The sequence below is a fragment of the Salvelinus alpinus genome, chromosome 26 (genome assembly GCF_045679555.1).
Source record: "Salvelinus alpinus chromosome 26, SLU_Salpinus.1, whole genome shotgun sequence".
Lineage (NCBI taxonomy): Eukaryota > Metazoa > Chordata > Actinopteri > Salmoniformes > Salmonidae > Salvelinus > Salvelinus alpinus.
Window position 1 is genome coordinate 33,802,750 of NC_092111.1, and position 22,895 is coordinate 33,825,644.

Consider the following 22,895-nt stretch of genomic DNA (forward strand, 5'->3'; position numbering starts at 1 on the left):
TCTCATAACCTCTACGAACTCGGGCGACATGAATGCGTCAAGTAGAATAATAAATACAAGATTTAGTAGTGACAGAAAGTTTAAGACATTCTTCACAATGTTGATTTCGTGCTGCAAGTGAGCAACTTTTAGCGGTTTCAGGGAAATACTGAGATGAGAACTGAATAATAAAAATGGGGTGGAATATATAGTTGGGGGTGGCTCTCCCTCCCTCTCGTATGAGGGGTGGCTCTCCCTCCCTCTCGTATGAGTAGAGGAGGCTGTGTCTGATTTGCTGTGATAGGAGTTGCAGACCGACAGAGTGTAGCGGAGTAGGCTACAATGTGCTACGTGCCATAAATCAAGTCTGAACTGTCTCAACCGAGTCTGAGAAAAAGGCATTTTGGTTTCGGCTGTATTCTATTGGGAACAACAGGCTGAATTCCGATCAGGGAGCTGCGTAAGGTAAGCGGCACCGGGAGGGGATAGAGCAACGAGAGAGAGGTAGAGACGGGCGCATAAACTCGTTTGGCCACATAGGTCTCTTCTCTCATTATAATCAGCGTGCGCTTGTTATTCGAGGGTTATGTAGGGTTTATTATCGACCCTGTACAAACTGAACGCTGTTCCGCAAGATAACTGTTTGGTCTGTCTGTGTCGTATTCATTATTCGAGGAGCAGTTGGAAAATTTTGTGGATGTGGACCAGAGACATATTCTAAATATATGGCTATGATGTGGACTAGTATTATGTTTTGTTCACACCGGGAGTTTTAACTCGCAGGAGTGAACAAAGGTGCGCCTTTTTTTGGGGGGGGGGGTGGGGTGTTTGTCGTCTCTTTTTGATTGCACAGATTAACTTTATATCCTCAAAATATAGTTCAATCTGTATAAGTGTGTGTGTCATCAATGCAATGTTCCACAATGCATAGCTGTAGGCTAATAATGTTATTATTGAATCAGGATGGATGTGGGCAATTGTAAAGAATTTTTTTCAAATGTTTTTTTTTTGCACAGAAGAAGTATTGTAGTTGGTAGAGCAGATGATAAAGTCAGTTTTATGTGATATTTTTTAAATAATTGGCATGCTTGTTATTATGTTGATTTCCAGCATATCTAATGTAGCAAATTAGTTAAGGAAATGAAAACAGTGACTGGAGGTGAAATGAATGCCCTTGTTGCTCATTGAAACATTAGACCATTATTTGATGTTGCACATCATCAATCAGTTTATTTACATAGTGCTAGTTGGGGAATGAGAGAAAGCGAGGGAAACATCATTGTGTAATCAGTTCTACAGTCAGGAGGCAGCCAATATCTTGTTTGTCTCAGATTTATCAGGGATAACTCTCTTCTGTCTTTCTTTGCCCCTTCCCCTTTGGCTCCACACAGTTGTACACCCTTGGCGCTGTGCTTTTGATGGCGTTCTTGCAGAAGACTGGAGACTACTGTCACGCTCAACATCCCAGGGCATAGGCTGATCCAGGGGAGGATGCCCACTGCTCTGCCTTCTCCGCCTACTACCCTGCACTGAAGGGCTCCCTGCCTCCCAGGACTCTCCACCCCCTTAGATCTCTCACCATAAGACCCTCTCTCAGGAACTCTAATGGGGTGATTGGACTAACTATTCCACTACTCTTCAGTGAAAGCCCCAAGACCGTGGCTACGCTCTTCCTCATCTAAACCAACCATAGTGACAACCAGAGAATCGACCAACCCGAGGACGGATCTTTTCAAAGGAGGGAAAGGACTGAGAAGAGGATTGAAGAGGAGTTTTCGGAGGAGTTTAGCCCACCAGCTACCGTGGCGTCCGTGGTCCACCAGTTTGTGTCCCCTGTGCGTCCCTGTCCGTGTTGCATTCGCTCCCCCAGCTGGGTAACGGTTGTCAACATGGCCCGTATGAACCGGCCGGCGCCGGCCGAGGTGTGCTACAAGAACATGCGGCTACTCATCACGCACAACCCCACCAACTCCACCCTGAACAGCTTCATCGAGGTGAGGACTGCTCTATCCAGCCCTCTCTTTCTCCATTGTTCTTTTCTCTCCTTTATCTCTCCTTTATCTCTCTCATCCTCCCTCTTTATTCTCTCTCTGTTCTCTCTCTCTCTCTGTTCTCTCTCTCTCTGTTCTCTCTCTCTCCCTGTTCTCTCTCTCTGTCTCTCTCTCTGTTCTCTCTCTCTGTCTCTCTCTCTCTCTGTCTCTCTCTCTCTCTGTCTCTCTCTCTCTCTGTGTGTTCACGCGCGCTTTGGTTGCACTACTACATTATTTCGATCCTGCTCCAAGCCCCTCCTCCCCACACTGTTTCTACACTGATAAAACAGTACAGAGGGATGATAACAACAGTGCGCTCGCAGGCTCCTGATTTCACAAAGCCTCCGTTTCTATGGCGACTTGTCCTGGTGCCACCTTCGGACAACCAGGCGGTGAGAGGAGGCAGACAGACAGAACCCTTCAAAATAACTCGATCAGACTCCTGTTTGTTTGTTTACTCCTGTTCTACCATATGAACATGTGCATGCAGACATATAGGCTATATTTGTAAACATACGCGTACCCCCCCCCCCCCCCCCCTCACACACACACACAGTGTGAGTTACTTTTAACCTAACTTGCCCCCTCCCTCCCCACACACACACACAGTGTGAGTTACTTTTAACCTAACTTGTCCCCTCCCTCCCCCCACACACAGTGTGAGTTACTTTTAACCTAACTTGCCCCCCCCCCTGTAGGACCTTAAGAAGTACGGAGCCACGACGGTGGTGAGAGTGTGTGAGGTCACCTATGACAAGGCTCCGCTGGAGAAGGACGGCATCACCGTGGTGGTGAGTACAGACCACAGGGTCACATGTCCCTCACATTTCCCTGTGAAGAGTAGAGGGGAGTGTCTCAGACAAGACTTCCCTTACTGATTCCCCCGAAAGACACGACGAGGGAGGGAAGGAGGGGGCAGAGTGTTACCAAACAAACTGCGCTGTGTTCAGTGGGGGCTGAGGTAGATGGGGGGGCAAATTCCTGGAGCACACCCGGTCCTTATATGCACGTAAACACAGGCACACATGCATGCATAAATACTGATATACACCCAACATCCTGATAACAGCCAATACCCCTTCGAAGACTCATCTGGGTCACCCCTAAACACACAACTCGGACCAGTATCTGAACTCGAAGACACACTGTTTCTGATTACCCATACGTCAACGTTCCATCGTTGCCATGGCAGCTGCAGAGCCTGGTTACTCCGCACGGCCTCCACATCTCCATTTTTTTCTCTCTCATTACGTAAGCACTAATCTTGTCGCCAGACACTTCCACCCAAATGGGAGAAGAGTCTGGTGTACCAATGTGTCAAACTTGGCCTTTGTTAGTCCAATACAGAAAGATATTGGCTTTATCTCCCACAAAACACAATGATGACAAATACTTTACTCAGTAGGTCACACCCATTGAATTCTATGGTCAATCCCACTAAGGCCAACTTTTAATCGTTGATATCCCAGTCTTATATGCGCCGTGCGCAATAGCCTGGGGACGAGGTTAAGTAAACACAAGACCCTGGATTTTTGTTTATGTGAAGGACATACTTAGCTTTCTGCCTGAGCCCTGGAAAACATTGAGGATCATGGCAATTGGCAATAGCTCTCCAGCATCCAGAAAAACAGAAGTGAATGCCTGGGAGGGGGTAGCCTTTGTCTGGGGGGCGTCATGCACCCGAAAAATCTGAGGGGGCACAAAGTACGTGAGGACGGCTGAGGGGATGTCTGGAGTGGCCCCCAGGCCCTCTGTCCTGAAGTTGGAGAATTTAGAATTTTTCAAACACTCTGCAGCTCTGCAGAGTGGTCACTAGCTGGCACAGCCACAATCTGATTCTAACCTTAACCACACTGCTAACCCTAATGCCTAACCCTAACCTTAAATTAAGATTTTTTTAAATGCACAATTTTGTTGTCATTCATTTTTGTGATAGAGCCAATATTGACTTTGCCGTTGGCCCATCTAACGCCCAGTTCTGCCTCCAGGGCAAGATTCAAATCAAATGTTATTTGTCACATGTGCCGAATACAACAGTGAAATGCTTACTTAGAAGCCCTTAACCAACAATGCTTTAAGAAGTTAAGAAAAAAAATACAAATAAGTGTACTTTTTTTTGTTGGTAAAAGTAACAAATTAATTAAACTGCAGCAGTAAAATAACAAGTGAGGCTATATACAGGCGGTTACCAGTGTGGGGGCACTGGTTAGTCGAGGTAATATGTACATGTAGAGTTAAAGTGACTATGCATAGATGATAGCAGCAGCGTAAAAGAGGGGTCTGGGTAGCCCTTTGATTATCTATTCAGGAGTCTTATGGCTTGGGGGTAGAAGCTGTTAAGAAGCCTTTTGGACCTCGACTTGGTGCTCCGGTACCGCTTGCCGTGCGGTAGCAGAGAGAACAGTCTATGACTAGGGTGGCTGGAGTCTTTGACAATTTTTAGGCCTTCCTCTGACACCGCCTGATATAGAGGTCCTGGTTGACAGGAAGCTTGACCCCAGTGATGTACTGGGCCGTATGTTCTACCCTCTGTAGTGTCTTGCGGTCAAAGGCCGAGCAGTTGCCATACCAGGCAGTGCTGGAACCAGTCAGGATGCTCTCGATGGTGCAGCTGTAGAACTTTTTTGAGGATCTGAGGAACCATGCCAAATCTTTTCAATCTCCTGAGGGGGAATAGGCTTTGTCGTGCCCTCTTCACAACTGTCTTAGTGTGTTTGGACCATGGTAGTTTGTTGGTGATGTGGACACCAAGGAACTTGAAGCTCTCAACCTGTTCCACTACATCCCTGTCGATGAGAATGGGGGTGTGCTCGGTCCTCCTTTTCCTGTAGTCTACAATCATCTCCTTTGTCTTGATCACGTTGAGGGAGAGGTTGTTGTCCTGGCACCACACGACCAGGTCTCTGAACCCCTCCCTATAGGCTGTCTCATCGGTGATCAGGCCTACCACTGTTGTGTCATCGGCAAACTTGTTGTTGGTGTTGGTGGGTCGTGCCTGGCCATGCAGTCATGAGTGAACAGGGAGTACAGGAGGGGACTGAGCACGCACCCCTGAGGGGCCCCCGTGTTGAGGATCAGCGTTGCGGATGTGTTGTTCCCTACCCTGCTAGAAAAACAGTCCTGTAGCTTAACATCTGCTTCATCTGGCCACTTTCTCATTGACCGAGTCACTGGTGCTTCCTGCTTTAGTTTTTTCTTGTAAGGAGGAATCAGGAGGATAGAATTATATTCAGATTTACCAAATGGAGGGCGAGGGAGAGCTTTGTACGCGTCTGTGTGGAGGAAAGGTGGTCTAGTTTTTTCTCCCTCTGGTTGCATATTTAACATGCTGATAGAAATTAGGTAAAACTTATTTGAGTTTCCCTGCATTAAAGTCCCCAGCCACTAGGAGTGCCGCCTCTGGATGAGCATTCTCCTGTTTGCTTATGGCCATATACAGCTCATTGAGTGCGGTCTTAGTGCCAGCATCGGTCTGCGGTGGTATATAGACAGCTATGAAAAATATAGATGTAAATAGATCGCTCCTGCTGTCTCTAGAGAGTTGAAAACAGCAGGTCTGGTACAGGTAGCACGTCCGGTGAACAGGTCAGGGTTCCATAGCCGCAGGCAGAACAGTTGAAACTGGAGCAGCAGCACGGCCAGGTGGACTGGGGACAGCAAGGAGTCATCAGGCCAGGTAGTCCTGAGGCATGGTCCTAGGGCTCAGGTCCTCCGAGAGAGAGAAAGAAAGAAAGAGAGAATTAGAGAGAGCATACATAAATTAACACAGGACACCGGATAAGACAGGAGAAATACTCCAGATATAACAGACTGACCCTAGCTCCCCGAGACACAAACTACTGCAGCATAAATACTGGAGGCTGAGACAGGAGGGGTCGGGAGACACTGTGGCCCCATCCGACGATACCCCGGACAGGGCCAAACAGGAAGGATATAACCCCACCCACTTTGCCAAAGCACAGCCCCCGCACCACTAGAGGGATATCTTCAACCACCAACTTACCATCCTGAGACAAGGCCGAGTATAGCCCACAAAGATCTCCGCCACGGCACAACCCAAGGGGGTGCGCCAACCCAGACAGGAAGATCACGTCAGTGACTTAACCCACTCAAGTGACGCACCCCTCCTAGGGACGGCATGGAAGAGCACCAGTAAGCCAGTGACTCAGCCCCTGTAATAGTGTTAGAGGCAGAGAATCCCAGTGGAGAGAGGGGAACCGGCCAGGCAGAGACAGCAAGGGCGGTTCGTTGCTTTCCATTCACCTTCACACTCCTGGGCCAGACTACACTCAATCATAGGACCTACTGAAGAGATGAGTCTTCAATAAAGATTTAAAGGTTGAGACATAGTCTGCGTCTTTCACATGGGTAGGCAGATCATTCCATAAAAATGGAGTTCTATAGGAGAAAGCCCTGCCACCAGCAGGGTTTGCTTTGAAATTCTAGGGACAGTTAGGAGGCCTGCGTCTTGTGACCGTAGCGTACGTGTAGGTATGTACGGCCGGACCAAATCGGAAAAAGATAGGTAGGAACAAGCCCATGTAATGCTTTGTAGGTTAGCAGTAAAACCTTGAAATCAGCCCTTGCCTTAACAGGAAGCCAGTGTAGAGAGGCTAGCACTGGAGTAATATGATCAAATTGTTTGGTTCTATTCAAGATTTTAGCAGCCGTGTTTAGCACTAACTGAAGTTTATTTAGTGCTTTATCTGGGTAGCCGGAAAGTAGAGCATTGCAGTAGTCTAACCTAGAAGTGACAAAAGCATGGATACATTTTTCTGCATCATTTTTGGACAGAAAGTTTCAGATTTTTGCAATGTTACTTAGATGGAAAAAAGCTGTCCTTGAAACAATCTTGATATGTTCGTCAAAAGAAAGATCAGGGTCCAGAGTAACGCCGAGATCCTTCAGTTTTTTTGAGACGACTGTACAACTATCAAGATTAATTAACAGATAATCTCTTTGTTTCTTGGGACCTACAATAAGCATCTCTGTTTTGTCCGAGTTTAAAAGTAGAACATTCCTTATGTCTGAAACACAGGCTTCCAGCGAGGGCAATTTTGGGGCTTCACCATGTTTCATCGAAATGTACAGCTGTGTGTCATCCGCATAGCAGTGAAAGTTAACATTATGTTTCCGAAGGTAAAATATATAGTGAAATTAATAGTGGTCCTAAAACGGAACCTTGAGGAACACCGAAATTTACAGTTGATTTGTCAGAGGACAAACCATTCACAGAGACAAACTGATATCATTCCGACAGATAAGATCTAAACCAGGCCAGAACTTTTCCGTGTAGACCAATTTGGGTTTCCAATCTCTCCAAAAGAATGTGGTGATCGACGGTATCAAAAGCAGCACCAAGGTCTAGGAGCATGAGGACAGATGCAGAGCATGAGGACAGTGGCAGAGCACAAGGGCAGATGCAGAGCCTCGGTCTGACGCAATTAAAAGGTCATTTGCCATCTTCACAAGTGCAGTCTCAGTGCTTTGATGGGGTCTAAAACCAGACTGAAGCGTTTCGTATACATTGTTTATCTTCAGGAAGGCAGTGAGTTGCTGTGCAACAGCTTTTTAAATTTTTTTTTGAGAGGAATGGGAGATTCGATATAGGCCGATAGTTCTTTATATTTTCTGGGTCAAGGTTTGGCTTTTTCAAGAGAGGCTTTATTACTGCCACTTTTAGTGAGTTTGGTACAAATCTGGTGGATAGAGAGCCGTTTATAATGTTCAACATAGGAGGGCCAAGCACAGGAAGCAGCTCTTTCAGTAGTTTAGTTGGAATAGGGTCCAGTATGCAGCTTGAAGGTTTAGAGGCCATGATTATTTTCATCATTGTGTCAAGAGATATAGTACTAAAACACTAGCCTGTGTTTTAGTAGCCTGAAATGGCTTCTTGGTAGCTAGTTGGCTGGGCTAGCTAAAGCCAACTTCATACAATTGCTAGGTGGCTAGTAGTATTACAGATGCATTTATTTTAAACAGGACAAATCTGAAGATGCACGTGTCCCTGTGCCCCCTATGGGAATGACACCTCTGCTACCTCCCACCCTCTCCTTTATCTCTGTAGGGATATTGGGGAAATCTGGAGAGATCTAGTCAAAGGGCTCGTACTCTATTAACCTCTCTGGGGTAGGTGGGACGCAATTGTCCCACCTGGCCAATAGCCAGGGAAAATACAGAGCGCCATATTCAAATAAAATTATATAAAAATCAAACTTTCATTAAATCACACATGTAAGATACCAAATTAAAGCTACACTCGTTGTGAATCCAGCCAACATGTCAGATTTCAAAAAGGCTTTTCGGCGAAAGCATAAGATGCTATTATCTGATGATAGCACAACAGTAAACAAAGAGTAGCATATTTCAACACTGCAGGCACGACACAAAACGCAGAAATAAAAAATATAATTCATGCCTTACCTTTGACGAACTTCTTTTGTTGGCACTCCAATATGTCCCATAAACATAAATGGTCCTTTTGTTCGATTAATTCCGTCGATATATATCCAAAATGTCAATTTATTTGGCGCGTTTCATCCAGAAAAAACACAGCTTCCAACTTGCGCAACATCACTACAAAATATATCAAAAGTTACATGTAAACTTTACCAAAACATTTCAAACTACTTTTGTAGTACAACGTTAGGTATTTTTAAACGTTAATAATCGATCAAATTGAAGACGGGATGATCTGTGTTCAATACAAAAAGAAAACAAACTGACGCAACTTTTCTGGTAATGTGCCTCTCAAACAATTTACTTCAAGTGACCCTCATTTTAAGATGGCCGTACTTCTTCATTACACAAAGAAAAAACCTCAACCAATTTCCAAAGACTGGTGACATCCAGTGGAAGCGGTAGGAACTGCAAACAAGTCCCTTAGAAATCTGGTGTCCCAATGAAAACCATTGAAAAGACAGTGACCTAAAAAAGAATCTGAATGGTTTGTCCTCTGGGTTTTGCCTGCTACATAAGTTCTGTTATACTCACAGACATGATTCAAACAGTTTTAGAAACTTCAGAGTGTTTTCTATCCAAATCTACTAATAATATGCATATTTTATATTCTGGGGATGAGTAGCATGCAGTTGAATTTGGGCATGCTATTTATCCAAAAGTGAAAATGCTGCCCCCTACCCCGAAGAAGTTTTAAGCAATCAGCTGTCCAGTGCCCCAAAATATTGACAACAACAATGAAGCTAGGGCCAGACAGATGGATAGAGCTGTACTCTGTTATCATAGCTCTATCTGTCTGGCCTGCAGGGTGTTTTGCCTAGAACTCCACTCACATGGACGGAGACCTGGGAGGATGGCTGTTCTTCTTAAAGGCTGCTTCAACTGTTGAATAACTGTTGTAATAGGGAAGAAACAGGTGATGTGAAGTTTTTCAGTTGAAGTGTGAACTCAATTGGGATATCACTGTTAACTAGGAATTGATTATAGTGAATTGTATGTTTATTCAATGTCTCCACTGCGATTTGATGCTCTGGAGGCAGTGAGTTGCCTTGGCTACAGGATTTCACAGCTAGGGTCTCATAATTGGATAGTTAATGTGAACAGTATGTTCTGTGTGTTGAGAGCATGGTATTGCAGGTCATCTTGTATCTATGACATTCTAAAAAGCATTCCGAGGTCACGTTGACCGGAACGGAACCCTGTGTGTGTGTGCGCCAGTATGCGAGGTGCGCATGCGCGTGATCATACCTCGTTTCTGAAGTAGGCCAATGCTGCTGTTGTTCCTGCCCTGTTGAGCCCATATTACCTCAGCCAACATCATGCAGCAGCTTACAACATGTACTACACTGCAAATATTTAGCCTTCAGGAGCTGATGCTAGAAAGCCTAGGAAAACAGTAAGACACGGCCCAAGGCAAATAAATAGCCTAACCTCCAAATGAGAGATGGTCTGTTTTGGTGGTGGCTGCCGCCCCAGCTGCCTGGTAGGATTATGTGTGTGTGCGTGCGTGCGTACACGTGTGTGGGCTTTGTGGGGGTAAGAGACTCTTGGTCTCTGCTTCCTCATCAAAGGCCTACTCCCTCCTCTCTTAGGTGCTACCATGGTAATTCCACACTGTTTAATATAAATGACACACCTACAGTACCAGTCAAAAGTTTGGGCACACCTACTCATTCCAGGGTTTTTCTTTATTTTTACTATTTTTTACATTGTAAAATAATAGTGAAGGAATTTTTTTTATGACATAACACATGGAATCATGTAGTAACCAAAAAAGTTTAAAAAAAATCTAAATAGATTTTGTATTTGAGATTCTTCAAAGTAGCCACCCTTTGCCTAGATGACAGCTTTGCACACTCTTGGCATTCTCTCAACCAGCTTCATGAGGTATTCACCTGGAATGCATTTCAATTAACAGGTGTGCCTTAACCTGTCTAGGATGAGAGTGCCGCTAGCGGCACTCCCCCCCCACCCCCACTGAAAAACCAGTGCCGCGAAATTCAAAAAAAAAATTTTTTTTAAATATTTAACTTTCACACATTAAAGTCCAATACAGCTAATGAAAGACACAGATCTTGTGAATCCAGTCAACATGTCCGATTTTTAAAATGTTTTACAGGGAAGACACAATATGTAAAGATGTACATCTATTACCTAAAAACACATTAGCATAATCCACCATCTTTTATTTGTCCACCAACACCAGTAGCTATCACCAATTCGGCTAAACTAAGATATTTATAGCCCCTAACCAAGAAAAAAACTAATCAGATGACAGTCTGATAACATATTTATGGTATGGGATAGGTTTTGTTAGAAAAAAGTGCATATTTCAGGTAGATGGCATAGGTTACAATTGCACCCACCGTCACAAATGGAATAGAAAAACTACTTAGAGCAACGTGTTTACCTACTTACTAATCATCAAACATTTCGTAAAAATACACAGCATACACGAATCGAAAGACACAGATCCTGTGAATACAGACAATATTTCAGATTTTCTAAGTGTCTTACAGCGAAAACACAATAAATCGTTATATTAGCATAGCACATAGCACATAGCAGCCCAGCATTGATTCTAGCCAAAGTGAGCGATAAAAGTAAACATCGCCAAAATATATTAATTTTTTCACTAACCTTCTCAGAATTCTTCAGATGACACTCCTGTAACATCATATTACACAATCCATATAGAGTTTGATCGAAAATGTTTATATTTAGCCACCAAAATCATGGTTAGACAATGTGAAATGTAGCTCAGCTGGTCAGAAAAAGTCTGTGCGCCACTTAGACAGTGATCTACTCTTATACATAAATACTCATAAACGTGACTAAAAAATATAGGGTGGACAGGGATTGATAGACAATTTAATTCTTAATACAATCGCGGAATTACATTTTTTAAATTATCCTTACTTTTCAATACAGCTTGCGCCAAGCGAAGCTACGTCAAAAAACATGGCGTCCGAAGCCACTAACATTTTTCGACAGAAACACGATTTATCATAATAAAAATGTCCTACTTTGAGCTGTTCTTCCATCGGTATCTTGGGCAAAGGATCCTTTCTTGGGTCCAATCGTCTTTTGGTGGAAAGCTGTCCTCTTGCCATGTGGAAATGCCAACTGCGTTCGGGATGAACTGGAAGCGTGCCCAGCAATTCACAGCGTTTCAGAAATAAATGTCCCAAAATCGCACTAAACGGATATAAATTGCTATAAAACGCTTTAAATTAACTACCTTATGATGTTTTTAACTCCCATAACGAGTAGAAACATGACCAGAGTAATATTACTCCCTCCACTAATGCTTGGAACAGGTGCGGGTCGGTGTCCTCTAGGCGCATGACGCAGCTCCAAAAGAGTGACTAGCCTCAGGGTTTTTTAATTTATAGTGCCTGTGAACGCGCAATCGACCCCATTCAAATCGTCATCACGTAAAGACATCCAGGGGAAGACGTAAGCAGTGTCCGTATAGTCATAGCAATAACAGTGCCCTTTTAACTGACTCCAGAACAGTGGCCAAAATTTCTGAATTCTGACTCCATGTCAGGGAAATTGCTGTAGAATGGGCTCTGTTCCACTTAGAGACAAAATTTCAACTCCTATAGAAACTATAGACTGTTTTCTATCCAATAATAATAATAATATGCATATTGTACGATCAAGAACTTTGTGGGAAGCCGTTTCAAAAAATTACACGATTAGCATAAATAGCCACAACAGCGCCCCCATCCTCAACAGGTTTAAGGTAATTTGTGGAATGTCTTTCCTTCTTAATGTGTTTGAGCCAATCAGTTGTGTTGTGACAAGGTAGGGGTGGTATTCCGAAGATTATTCCTATTGGTAAAATACCATGTCCATATTATGGCAAGAACAGCTCAAATAAGCAAAGAGAAACGACAGTCCATCATTACTTGAAGACATGAAGGTCAGTCAATCCAGAAAATTTCAAGAACTTTTAACGTTTCTTCAAGTGCAGTTGCAAAAACCATCAAGCGCTATGATGAAACTGGCTCTCATGAGGACTGCCACAGGAAAGGAAGACCCAGAGTTACCTCTGCTGCAGAGGATAAGTTCATTAGAGCTACCAACCTCAGAAATTGCAGCCCAAATAAATGCTTCACAGAGTTCAAGTGACAGACACATCTCAACATCAACTGTTCATTGAAGACTGAATCAGGCCTTCATGGTCGAATTGCTGCAAAGAAACCACTACTAAAGGACACCACTACTAAAGGACACCACTAAGAAGAATAGACTTGCTTGGGCCAAGAAACAGGAGCAATGACATTAGACCGGTGGAAGTCTGTTCTTTTGTCTGATCCAACATTTTATATTTTTGGTTCCAATCGTCGTGTCTTTGTGAGACGCAAAGTAGGTGAACAGATGATCTCCGCATGTGTGGTTCCCAACCGTGAGGCATGGAGGAGGAGGTGTGATGGTGTGGGGGTGCTTTGCTGGTGACACTGTCAGTGATTTATTTAGAATTCAAGGCACACTTAACCAGCATGGCTACCACAGCATTCTGCAGCGATACGCCATCCCATCTGGTTAGTGGGACTATAATTTGTTTTTCAACAGGACAAAGACCCAAAACACCTCCAGGCTGTGTAAGGGCTATTTGACCATGAAGAAGAGTGATGGAGTGCTGCATCAGATAACCTGGCCTCCACAATCACCCGACCTCAACCCAATTGAGATGGTTTGGGATGAGTTGGACTGCAGAGGGAAGGAAAAGCAGCCAACAAGTGTTCAGCGTATGTGGGAACTCCTTCAAGACTGTTGGAAAAGCATTCCAGGTGAAGCTGGTTGAGAGAATTCCAAGAATGTGCAATGTTGTCAAGGCAAAGGGTGGCTACTTTGAAGAATGTAAAATATATTTTGATTTGTTTAACACTTTTTTGGTTACTACATGATTCCATATGGGTTTTTTCATAGTTTTGATGTCTTCACTATTATTCTACAATGTAGAAAATAGTAAACATAAAGAAAAACCCTGGAATGAGTAGGTGTGTCCACACTTTTGACTGGTACTGTATGTGGGACTATTGTTGAGAGGTATGAGTTAGTGATGCATTTTAAACGCTCCCCAGACAGCCAGCCAGGTTTGTCCCTCCCTCCCTGGAGATTAACAGGCCCTGGGTACAGACCACTGTGGCTGATACTGTGACTACATCAACAGGCCCTGGGTACAGACCACTGTGGCTGATACTGTGACTAGATCAACACGCCCTGGGTACAGACCACTGTGGCTGATACTGTGACTAGATCAACAGGCCCTGGGTCCAGACTACTGTGACTGTAGATCAACAGGCCCTGAGTCCAAACCACTGTGGCTGATACTGTGCTCTTCACTAAGGCTATTCTACTGCCAATTTTTGTCTATTGAGATTTCATGACTGTGTGCTTGATTGTATACACCTGTCAGCAACGGGCGTGACTGAAATAGCCGAATCCACTAATTTGAAGGGGTGTCCACATACTTTTATTCAGTGCCTTTGGAAAGTAGTCAGACCCCTTTACATTTTCCACATTTTGTTACGTTACAGCCTTATTCTAAAATGTATTAAATACTTTCCCCCCTCAAATCTCCATAAAATACCCTAAAATGACAAAACAAAAACAGGTTTTTAGACATTTTTGCTAATTTTGTGTATATATTTTTTTTAAACATACAGTTGAAGTCGGAAGTTTACATACACCTTAGCCAAATAAGTTTAAACTCCGTTTTTCACAATTCCTGACATTTAATCAGAGTAAAAATTCCCTGTCTTAGGTCAGTTAGGATCACCACTTTATTTTGAGAATGTGAAATGTCAGAATAATAGTACAGAGAATTATTTATTTCAGATTTTATTTTCTTTCATCACATTCCCAGTGGGTCAGAAGTTTACATACACTCAATTAGTATTTGGTAGCATTGCCTTTAAAATGTTTAACTTGGGTCAAACGTTTCGGGTAGCCTTCCACAAGCATCCCACAATAATTTGAGTGAATTTTGGCCCATTCTTCCTGACAGAGCTGGTGTAACTGTGTCAGGTTTATAGGCATCCTTGCTCGCACACACTTTTTCAGTTCAACCCACACATTTTCTATAGGATTGAGGTCAGTGCTTTGTGATGGCAACTCCAATACCTTGACTTTGTTGTCCTTAAGCCATTTTGCCACAACTTTGGAAGTATGCTTTGGGTCATTGTCCATTTAGAAGACCCATTTGCGACCAAGCTTTAACTTCCTGACTGATGTCTTGAGATGTTGCTTCAATATATCCACATAATTTTCCTGCCTCATGGTGCCATCTATTTTGTGAAGTGCACCAGTCCCTCCTACAGCAAAGCACCCCCATAACATGATGCTGCCACCCCCATGCTTCACGGTTGGGATGGTGTTCTTCGGCTTGCAAGCCTCCCCCTTTTTCCTCCAAACATAACGATGGTCATTATGGCCAAACAGTTCTATTTTTGTTTCATTAGACCAGAGGACATTTCTCCAAAAAGTACGATCTTTGTCCCCATGTGCAGTTGCAACCCGTAGTCTGGCTTTTTTATGGCGGTTTTGGAGCAGTGGCTTCTTCCTTGCTGAGCGGCCTTTCAAGTTATGTTGATATAGGACTCGTTTTACTGTGGATATAGATACCTTTGTACCTGTTTCCTCTAGCATCTTCACAAGGTCCTTTGCTGTTGTTCTGGGATTGATTTGCACTTTTCGCAGCAAAGTACGTTCATCTCTAGGAGACAGAACGCTTCTCCTTCCTGAGCGGTATGACGGCTGCATGGTTCCATGGTGTTTATACTTGCATACTATTGTTTGTACAGAATAACGTGGTACCTTCAGGCGTTTGGAAATTGCTCCCATGGATGAACCAGACTTGTAGAGATCTACAATTTTTTTCTGAGGTTTTGGCTGATTTCTATTGATTTTTCTCATGATGTCAAGCAAAGAGGCACTGAGTTTGAAGGTAGGCCATGAAATACATCCACAAGTATACCTCCAATTGACTCAAATTATGTAAATTAGCCTATCAGAAGATTATAAAGCCATGACATCATTTTCTGCAATTTCCCAAGCTGTTTAAAGGCACAGTCAACTTAGTGTATGTAAACTTCTGACCCACTGGAATTGTGATACAGTGAAATAATCTGTCTAAACAATTGTTGGAAAAATTACGTGTCATACACAAAGTAGATGTCCTAACCGACTTGCCAAAACTATAGTTTGTTGACAAGAAATTTGTGGAGTGGTTGAAAAAGACTTTTAATGACTCCAACCTATGTAAACTTCCGACTTCAACTGTACCTGATTTACATAAGTATTCAGACCTTCTTTTGCTATGAGATTCGAAATTGAGCTCAGGTGCATCCTGTTTAAATTGATCATCCTTGATGTTTCTACTACTTGATTGGAGTCCACCTGTGATAAATTAAATTGATTGGACATGATTTGGAAAGGCAAACAACTGTCCAAATAAAGTCCCACAGTTGACAGTGCACGTCAGAGCAAAAACCAAGCCATGAGGTCGAAGGAATTGTCCGTAGAGCTCCGAGACAGGATTGTGGCGAGGCACAGATCTGGGGAAAGGTACCAAAACATTTCAGCAGCATTGAATGTCCCCAAGGACACAGTGGCTTCCATCATTCTTAAATGGAAGAAGTTTGGAACCACCAAGACTCTCTTCCTAGAGCTGGCCGCCTGGCCAAACTCAGCAATCGGGGGAGAAGGGTCAGGGAGGTGACCAAGAACCCGATGGTCACTCTGACAGAGCTCCAGAGTTCCTCCGTGGAGATGGGAGAACCTTCCAGAAGGACAAACAATCTCTGCAGCATTCCACCAATCAGGCCTTTATGGTAGAGTGGTCAAACGGAAGCCACTACTCCGTAAAAAGCACATGACAGCCCGTCTGGAGTTTGCCAAAAGGCAACTAAAGACTTCCAGACCATGAGAAACAAGATTGAACTCTTGGGCCTGAATGCCAGCATCACGTCTGGAGGAAACATGGCACCATCCCTGCGGTGAAGCATGGTGGTGGCAGCATCATGCTGTGGGTATGTTTTTCAGCAGGGGTGTTGTGTTTTAAAAAATTCATCCATTTTAGAATAAGGCTGTAACGTAACAATGTGGAAAATGTGAAGTGGTCTGAATACTTTCCGATTGCACTGTGTGTATATAGTGTATATATAGTGTATCTTGCTGCGATTTGTAAGCACAGATCTAAAATGCTTCTTATTGTAATTTCTGCTCGGCATCAGACTAATTCTGTTCAGATGAGCAGACAGCGCTCTAACTGATTTGTACTGTAGCTACTGTTCTCCGGTGCTTTTCTCTTTGTAGCCAGCCTATTTCTCAGGTAAAATGCAAGATTAACTTTAAGCAAAAAAATTGAAATATAGCTGGCTACATTATTTTTATGATAGGCCTACACATTAGAAATATGATGGACATGCATAGTGTTAGCTTTTTCATTGTAAGCTCATTTACTTGTGGCTGCCAGCCAAATAGCATTGCACTTCTGTTGTCATCTGATGAAAATGAATCTATTTTCTGCTGAATGTGTTGCATTAATGTATTTTCTGTGAAGGAAAACTATAGTTGCACGTCCCTGATCACTCTGTTGAAGCAAAAAAACACGACACCTGTCAATACACAGCCGGACTTACCTGCTCCCGCTTTCACCCGTTGTGCTATTTACAAACAAACACGTGACTGGATAACCTGTTCTGGGGAACTAAGTAAGCTTCATACTGTAAAATAATGTGACAGGTGAAATGAAGAACACAATCTGCTTTATCTCCTAATCTATTACACAAGTTAAATGCAGATATTTACTTTAAAGAATTGCTACAAATATTAAAATGTATTGAAAAACTTCAAATAAATAGTTTCAATGGTATTGAAAAACCATCCCAAATACCCTGGTATACGGTATACTGCCCAATCCTAGTGTGCTTGGCATTGCAGTGGCATGCAAACCAATGTTTTCACCACTGTGGTCAGCTGAACTTTCATTTTAAACAACTTTGTGAAGCTTAGAAAATGACAATAGAGAACACTTCCAGTACAGTCAACACAACATTCCAAAGTGCTATGCATGAGATTCCAAACCATACTATTTCCCAGGAGCATCGTGTCATTAATGCTCGAACACATCGCACCAAAAGTAGATCTAGCGTTAATCTGCCGATCGTTTTCACAAGATTCTACATGTAAAATCGGTGCGCTAATTATGTTCAGAGGTGCTAAGTACTCTCAGCCAGCAAATGCGATTGGTGTGTCTGAGCCCTAAGGCCTCAGTCTCTCTCTCTCTCCCCAGGACTGGCAGTTTGACGACGGCGCGCCCCCTCCCTCTAAGGTGGTGGAGGACTGGCTGAGTCTGCTAAGGTCCCGTTTCCTAGAGGATCCAGGCTGCTGCGTAGCCGTGCACTGTGTGGCTGGACTGGGCAGGTGAGGGGACCAGCTCAGTTGGTAGAGCATGGTGCTCATAACACCATGATAGTGGGTTTGATTCCCGGGACCACCTATATTTAAAATGTATGCACACATGACTGTAAGTCACTTTGGGTATATGCATCTGCTAAATGGCTATTATTATTATTATTGATACTCTGTATTCGGGGACCAGTAGGATGCTCTGTAGTGAATGGACAACAGTGTTTGAGTATTCATACATATCATTGCCTATAATCAGATCAAGGGGACATTTTTGATTTAAGGTTAACAAGGTATCACAGGGAACCGGATCCAAAGAGGTTGTGTTGACTGTCACTGAGCTTTGCACAGTGCTTACCAAGTTTATCTGCCAGTCAGTTGGTTAAACCTGGGTCAAGGGAGGCTCATTCTCACTGTGCCCACACCTCTCCAGGTTCAAGGATAGGATAGGCACCTCTGGTTGCGTCCCAAGTGGCACCATTCCCTGTACACTATATATGGTGCCGTTTGGGACATAACCATTGTTAATCTCTAGGGAAAGGAACAGGGGCCTTCTGAGTAAGACAGATCATGGCGGCGAGTATCCTTCTAGCTCAGCGCTTCAGCGTGAGTTTTCCCAGTACCCACTCTTCCTGTACACAGCCACAATGAGGTAGCCTGGTCCCAGATCTGTGTGTGCTGGTGTGACAATAACCAAAGGAGTTGGCAAGAAATCACAAAAAGATATGGGACCAGGCTAATGCATAGCTGCCCACCCCATCAAACTGAACAACCTCTTCTAGACCTGTCTGTAGACTCAGACCCCCTCCCTGTCTCCCCTTCTCTCTGAGGGCTAGCTAGCTAGCCTAGCACTGGGCCAAAGTCAACACAAACAGTCCCCTTGGTGCTCCCGTGCTGCAGCAATTCAGTAATCCCACAGTATTATTAGAGGCACCGGGGGGTGAAGTCTGAAGACGAAACAGGAAGGAGGCATTTGTTTTTGCGCTCCCCTCTTCACTGTACGTACGCTGGGCTCTTTCCATGACCTTTTAGCTGGGATCAGGCCCGGCCCCAGTCGGAGCAGAGCGGGGGCCAATACCCTATAATTGAATCTGCTGTTCCATCCCATTCCATCGAGTGTTTATATCAGGCCCCAGCCCAGCAACCCAGTAACTAGAGATGACCCTGGATCCACCCCTCTGTCTGCAGCAGGGATAGGCTAACTTTCCCTCCTGTCGTTTTGAAGCTGTGAAGGGAGAAAGTGAGCCATTCTAGCTAGCAATCGCCCCACTGGGACAGTTGGTGTCCCGCCCCACTGGGACAGTTGGTGTCCCGCCCCACTGGGACAGTTGGTGTCCCTCCCCACTGGGACATGTTTTTGAACAATAGGACAGTATTATACTGATCAGACTTTGTAACACAGTGTGGCTGCTGCTCTTCTTCTTATTAGAGAGTGTGGTGCGCACACACACACACAAACAAACAGTCCAACAGAACGTAGTAGGGGTAGAGTCATAAACCGAGTGACATGGTGGGAGGGGGCCCCCGCCCCTGGCAGTCTAGTTTGGGGGCAGTGAAACCCTGGCAGTCTGGGTTTGGGGGCAGTATAACCCTGGCAGTCTGGGTTTGGGGGCAGTATAACCCTGGCTGTCTGGGTTTGGGGGCAGTATAACTCTGGTTGTCTGGGTTTGGGGGCAGTATAACCCTGGCTGTCTGGGTTTGGGGGCAGTATAACCCTGGCAGTCTGGTTTGGGGGCAGTGAAACCCTGGCTGTCTGGGTTTGGGGGCAGTGAAACCCTGGCTGTCTGGGTTTGGGGGCAGTATAACCCTGGCAGTCTGGTTTGGGGGCAGTATAACCCTGGCAGTCTGGTTTGGTGGCAGTATAACCCTGGTTGTCTGGGTTTGGGGGCAGTATAACCCTGGCAGTCTGGTTTGGTGGCAGTATAACCCCATCTCTGACGCACGTCTCCCTTCTCCCCAAGGAGCTAGCCTAAGCTTTTGAAAGGGTGCCAATGTTTTCTTGGCCCAACTTATTTATTTTCATACGTTTCAAATGGGAAAGACTGTTTCAGCACCCTTTTTCTCTGAGCGAAGGCTCACTGAGGGGTTTGCAGGCTTAAGTTTAGGTTAAGTGTTTTGGATTTGTGTGTCTAACAGTTAAAAACCTTAATGGCCCATGATTGATTTGTTTTGACACGTTCACAGAATATTGTATTCCTGGTTATTCTGAGAATTGCCATGTTTTTTTTGGCGACTTACACATCTTTATCCCCGCTCCTCATTAAAAAGACCCAAAACTCTGAGGTTATGGCGGAACGAGCCCCCTTCCCTTAACCCTATTAGTAAGCAGTGTTGAGCTAAAGCTTTTGTGGATTAAACAGGTTAGTGTAAGTTTGTCTGGCTGAAAGCACATAGCTCTGTCTGTGCCTTGTAAGGGATGCTCTGTTTGAGAAGGTTGTGTATGGGAGTGCACACACACACAGCCATTGTCTCACACTTTGCCTTTCTATGTCCCACACACTCTGGGGCGAAGTTTTTATCTGGGTACAGATCTAGCTTCTCCTTCCCCAATGCTAACCATAACCATTAGTGATGGAAATGCTGAACTGATCCCAGATCAGCATCTAGGAGCAACTTCACCCTCCATGTCCCAAGCTTTCACTGTTTCAGTAAAGGGCACCACTCACCAGCTGTACTCTGGCCCTCGTATTCTGAAGGAGTCACTGTCCTATCCAGCCACAGGTTATTCTGTTCTGTACAGTAAGGTATAGCAGTGTGTCCCCTACCATTTGTTGGCCTTGGCCCCCTATCTATCCCCTTCTCTATTGTACCCTGCCTAAAATCATATTGGTTTCAATAGATCATTTTGGTGCCGGAGGGCCTGAATGAAGCTTTGGGACCATTTGCATCCCATCTGGAAAGGAATCTAAGAAAGTCATCTTTCTATATCAGTTAGTGAAGTGATTGTTTCTGACTGGCCTGCTGTGGATGTTCTGTCTTGGCAGAGCCCCGGTGCTGGTGGCGTTGGCTCTGATCGAGAGTGGTATGAAGTATGAGGACGCCATCCAGTTCATCAGACAGTGAGTATCCCTCCTCTCTTTCCGTTCTTCTGTTCTGGATTCTGCCAAACTCTCTTGATCTACTGCGGTCATGTTATGAAACTTGTTGCTCTTGCGTTCATTGTCATGGCTGTCAGACACACCTTTTTTGACTGATTTAAATGCATCTGTCTGTTTTGAACAAGTGGCCCTATTATTAGAGAGGATATGAACCTCTTCAGATGAGGTCTGTTGAGCTCAGTTCTCTTACTGTAGTTCGTTCTTCAATATCCATGTTTTTTTGTTTTCCAGGAAGCGCCGAGGGGCGATCAACAGCAAGCAGCTGACCTACCTGGAGAAGTACCGACCCAAACAGAGACTGCGCTACAAAGACCCACACATCTTCAAGAACAAGTGCTGCATCATGTGACCCCCCCCACCCCTCTCCTGCTCAGCCAATCAACTGCCTGCCACCGACTGATCTGACCCGAATGGATACCGACGACGACGGACGAGTCCACAGCCAATGCACTTTGTGACTGAACTTTTGAGAACTATTGGATTTATAAATCATTAACTGAGCAGCTCCACCAAAGGAAGGGTGTGATGTCTCCCTGGTGCCTAATGACAGTGCTTACTGGGGGGGGGGGTCGATGGATCCAGCCAAGACCTCCTTGAATCTGACTTTTTATCCAAGAGCCAGGTGAAGGTAGCTTGGAATGGATGGTGGACGTCGCCACATTGAACTCCATCATAACCATTGGGTGGTGCCTCGCCGCAAATGACTTGACTTGGTAATTGTACCTCCAACACCCCTTACTACCAAACGGTGGTAGCGCCTCAACTCATGGTCTGAAAGACAGACAGCTTTAGCTGTATGAATATAAAACCAATGTGAATCATGGGGGGGAAAAAAGAAAAAAAAATTGTGCCTGGTTGCCCTTTTTCGCCCTGCCTAGAGTAGGTACTGGGCTGTTCTGTTCACTCCTTGTTCCAATGACCTGATGTTTACTGTAATATATTTTTGTCATGATGCCCCTTTTCTAGCTTGAATATTCAGTGGGCTTGCAGATGAGAACAGAGGGGTTGGGATGGTTACAGGAAAAGGGTGGGGTGCACTTGGATGATAACCAACAGGTTTATTTGTACTGTACCTCAATTTTGTAACTGATGTTAGCCTAGGTAGGACGGTTATTCACTTACACTGGCTCACGTGTGTATGGGAGGAAGTAGGGTTAAATTGCCCCTAGACTCTGATCTTGGGTCAGTTTTGCAGTTTCCCCACTAATGTTTAAGGTTAGGATTTGGGGAGGGTAAGCTGATCCTAGATCTGTACCTAAGGGACATAGTAGAGCACTTTGTGGCGCTAAGTCTATGGTCATATCCTGTACTGAATACGTGTTCCTCTCTCTACCATACTTTGTTACACGGCAGCTGTGCGTTGAGTCTACTCGCAGGGAGTTAAAAGCTGTTGCTGAATTCAAGGGTCACGTCGAAGCACTTTGATTTGGTTTACCCCACCCGCCCCCATTGGCATAGTTGGTTAGGCCAACCAGAATGAATGCACGTTCTGTGTTGTTTTCTTGCCCAGTTTCTCTATCAGGTCAACTCTTGTACAGGTGTAGTCAGTTTACACCTCACCAGACACACAGCCTTGTCTCTGTTCTCCGCATTGTAGTCGCCTTCTGTCTGCCTTTTGAAGAAACCACCTTCAGCTGTATAGAAATAAAGTGTTTCAGTCATGGAACTGCTCATTCCTGGTGCTGTCTGGTGTGATGAGCTGAGTGGGAGTAGTGTGAGACATTGGATTATGTAAGAGGAGCGTGAAAATTTGACACAGCAGTAGCAGTCATCCACTTTGTTTTGATTGACTCACTACTTTAATTACTCCAAGAAATGCTTCCACCTGCTGGACGTAATGAGTAACTACAGGGTGTGGATTTAACTTCGATGGACTCGATCCAAAATATGGTATAATTAGCTG

At 44.5% G+C, this 22,895-nt stretch overlaps 1 protein-coding gene across 1 annotated transcript; it reads left to right on the top strand.

The window, feature by feature from the left end:
• Window positions 1-216: 216 nt before the first annotated feature.
• Window positions 217-22,665, top strand: LOC139555220 (protein tyrosine phosphatase type IVA 3). The gene is made up of 6 exons (XM_071368834.1): window positions 217-444; window positions 1,371-1,973; window positions 2,708-2,800; window positions 17,779-17,909; window positions 20,879-20,953; window positions 21,224-22,665. The coding sequence occupies exons 2-6, from the start codon at window positions 1,869-1,871 to the stop codon at window positions 21,339-21,341; spliced, it is 522 nt and encodes a 173-aa protein (XP_071224935.1). The 5' UTR covers window positions 217-444; window positions 1,371-1,868; the 3' UTR covers window positions 21,342-22,665.
• The last annotated feature ends 230 nt before the right edge of the window (window positions 22,666-22,895 follow it).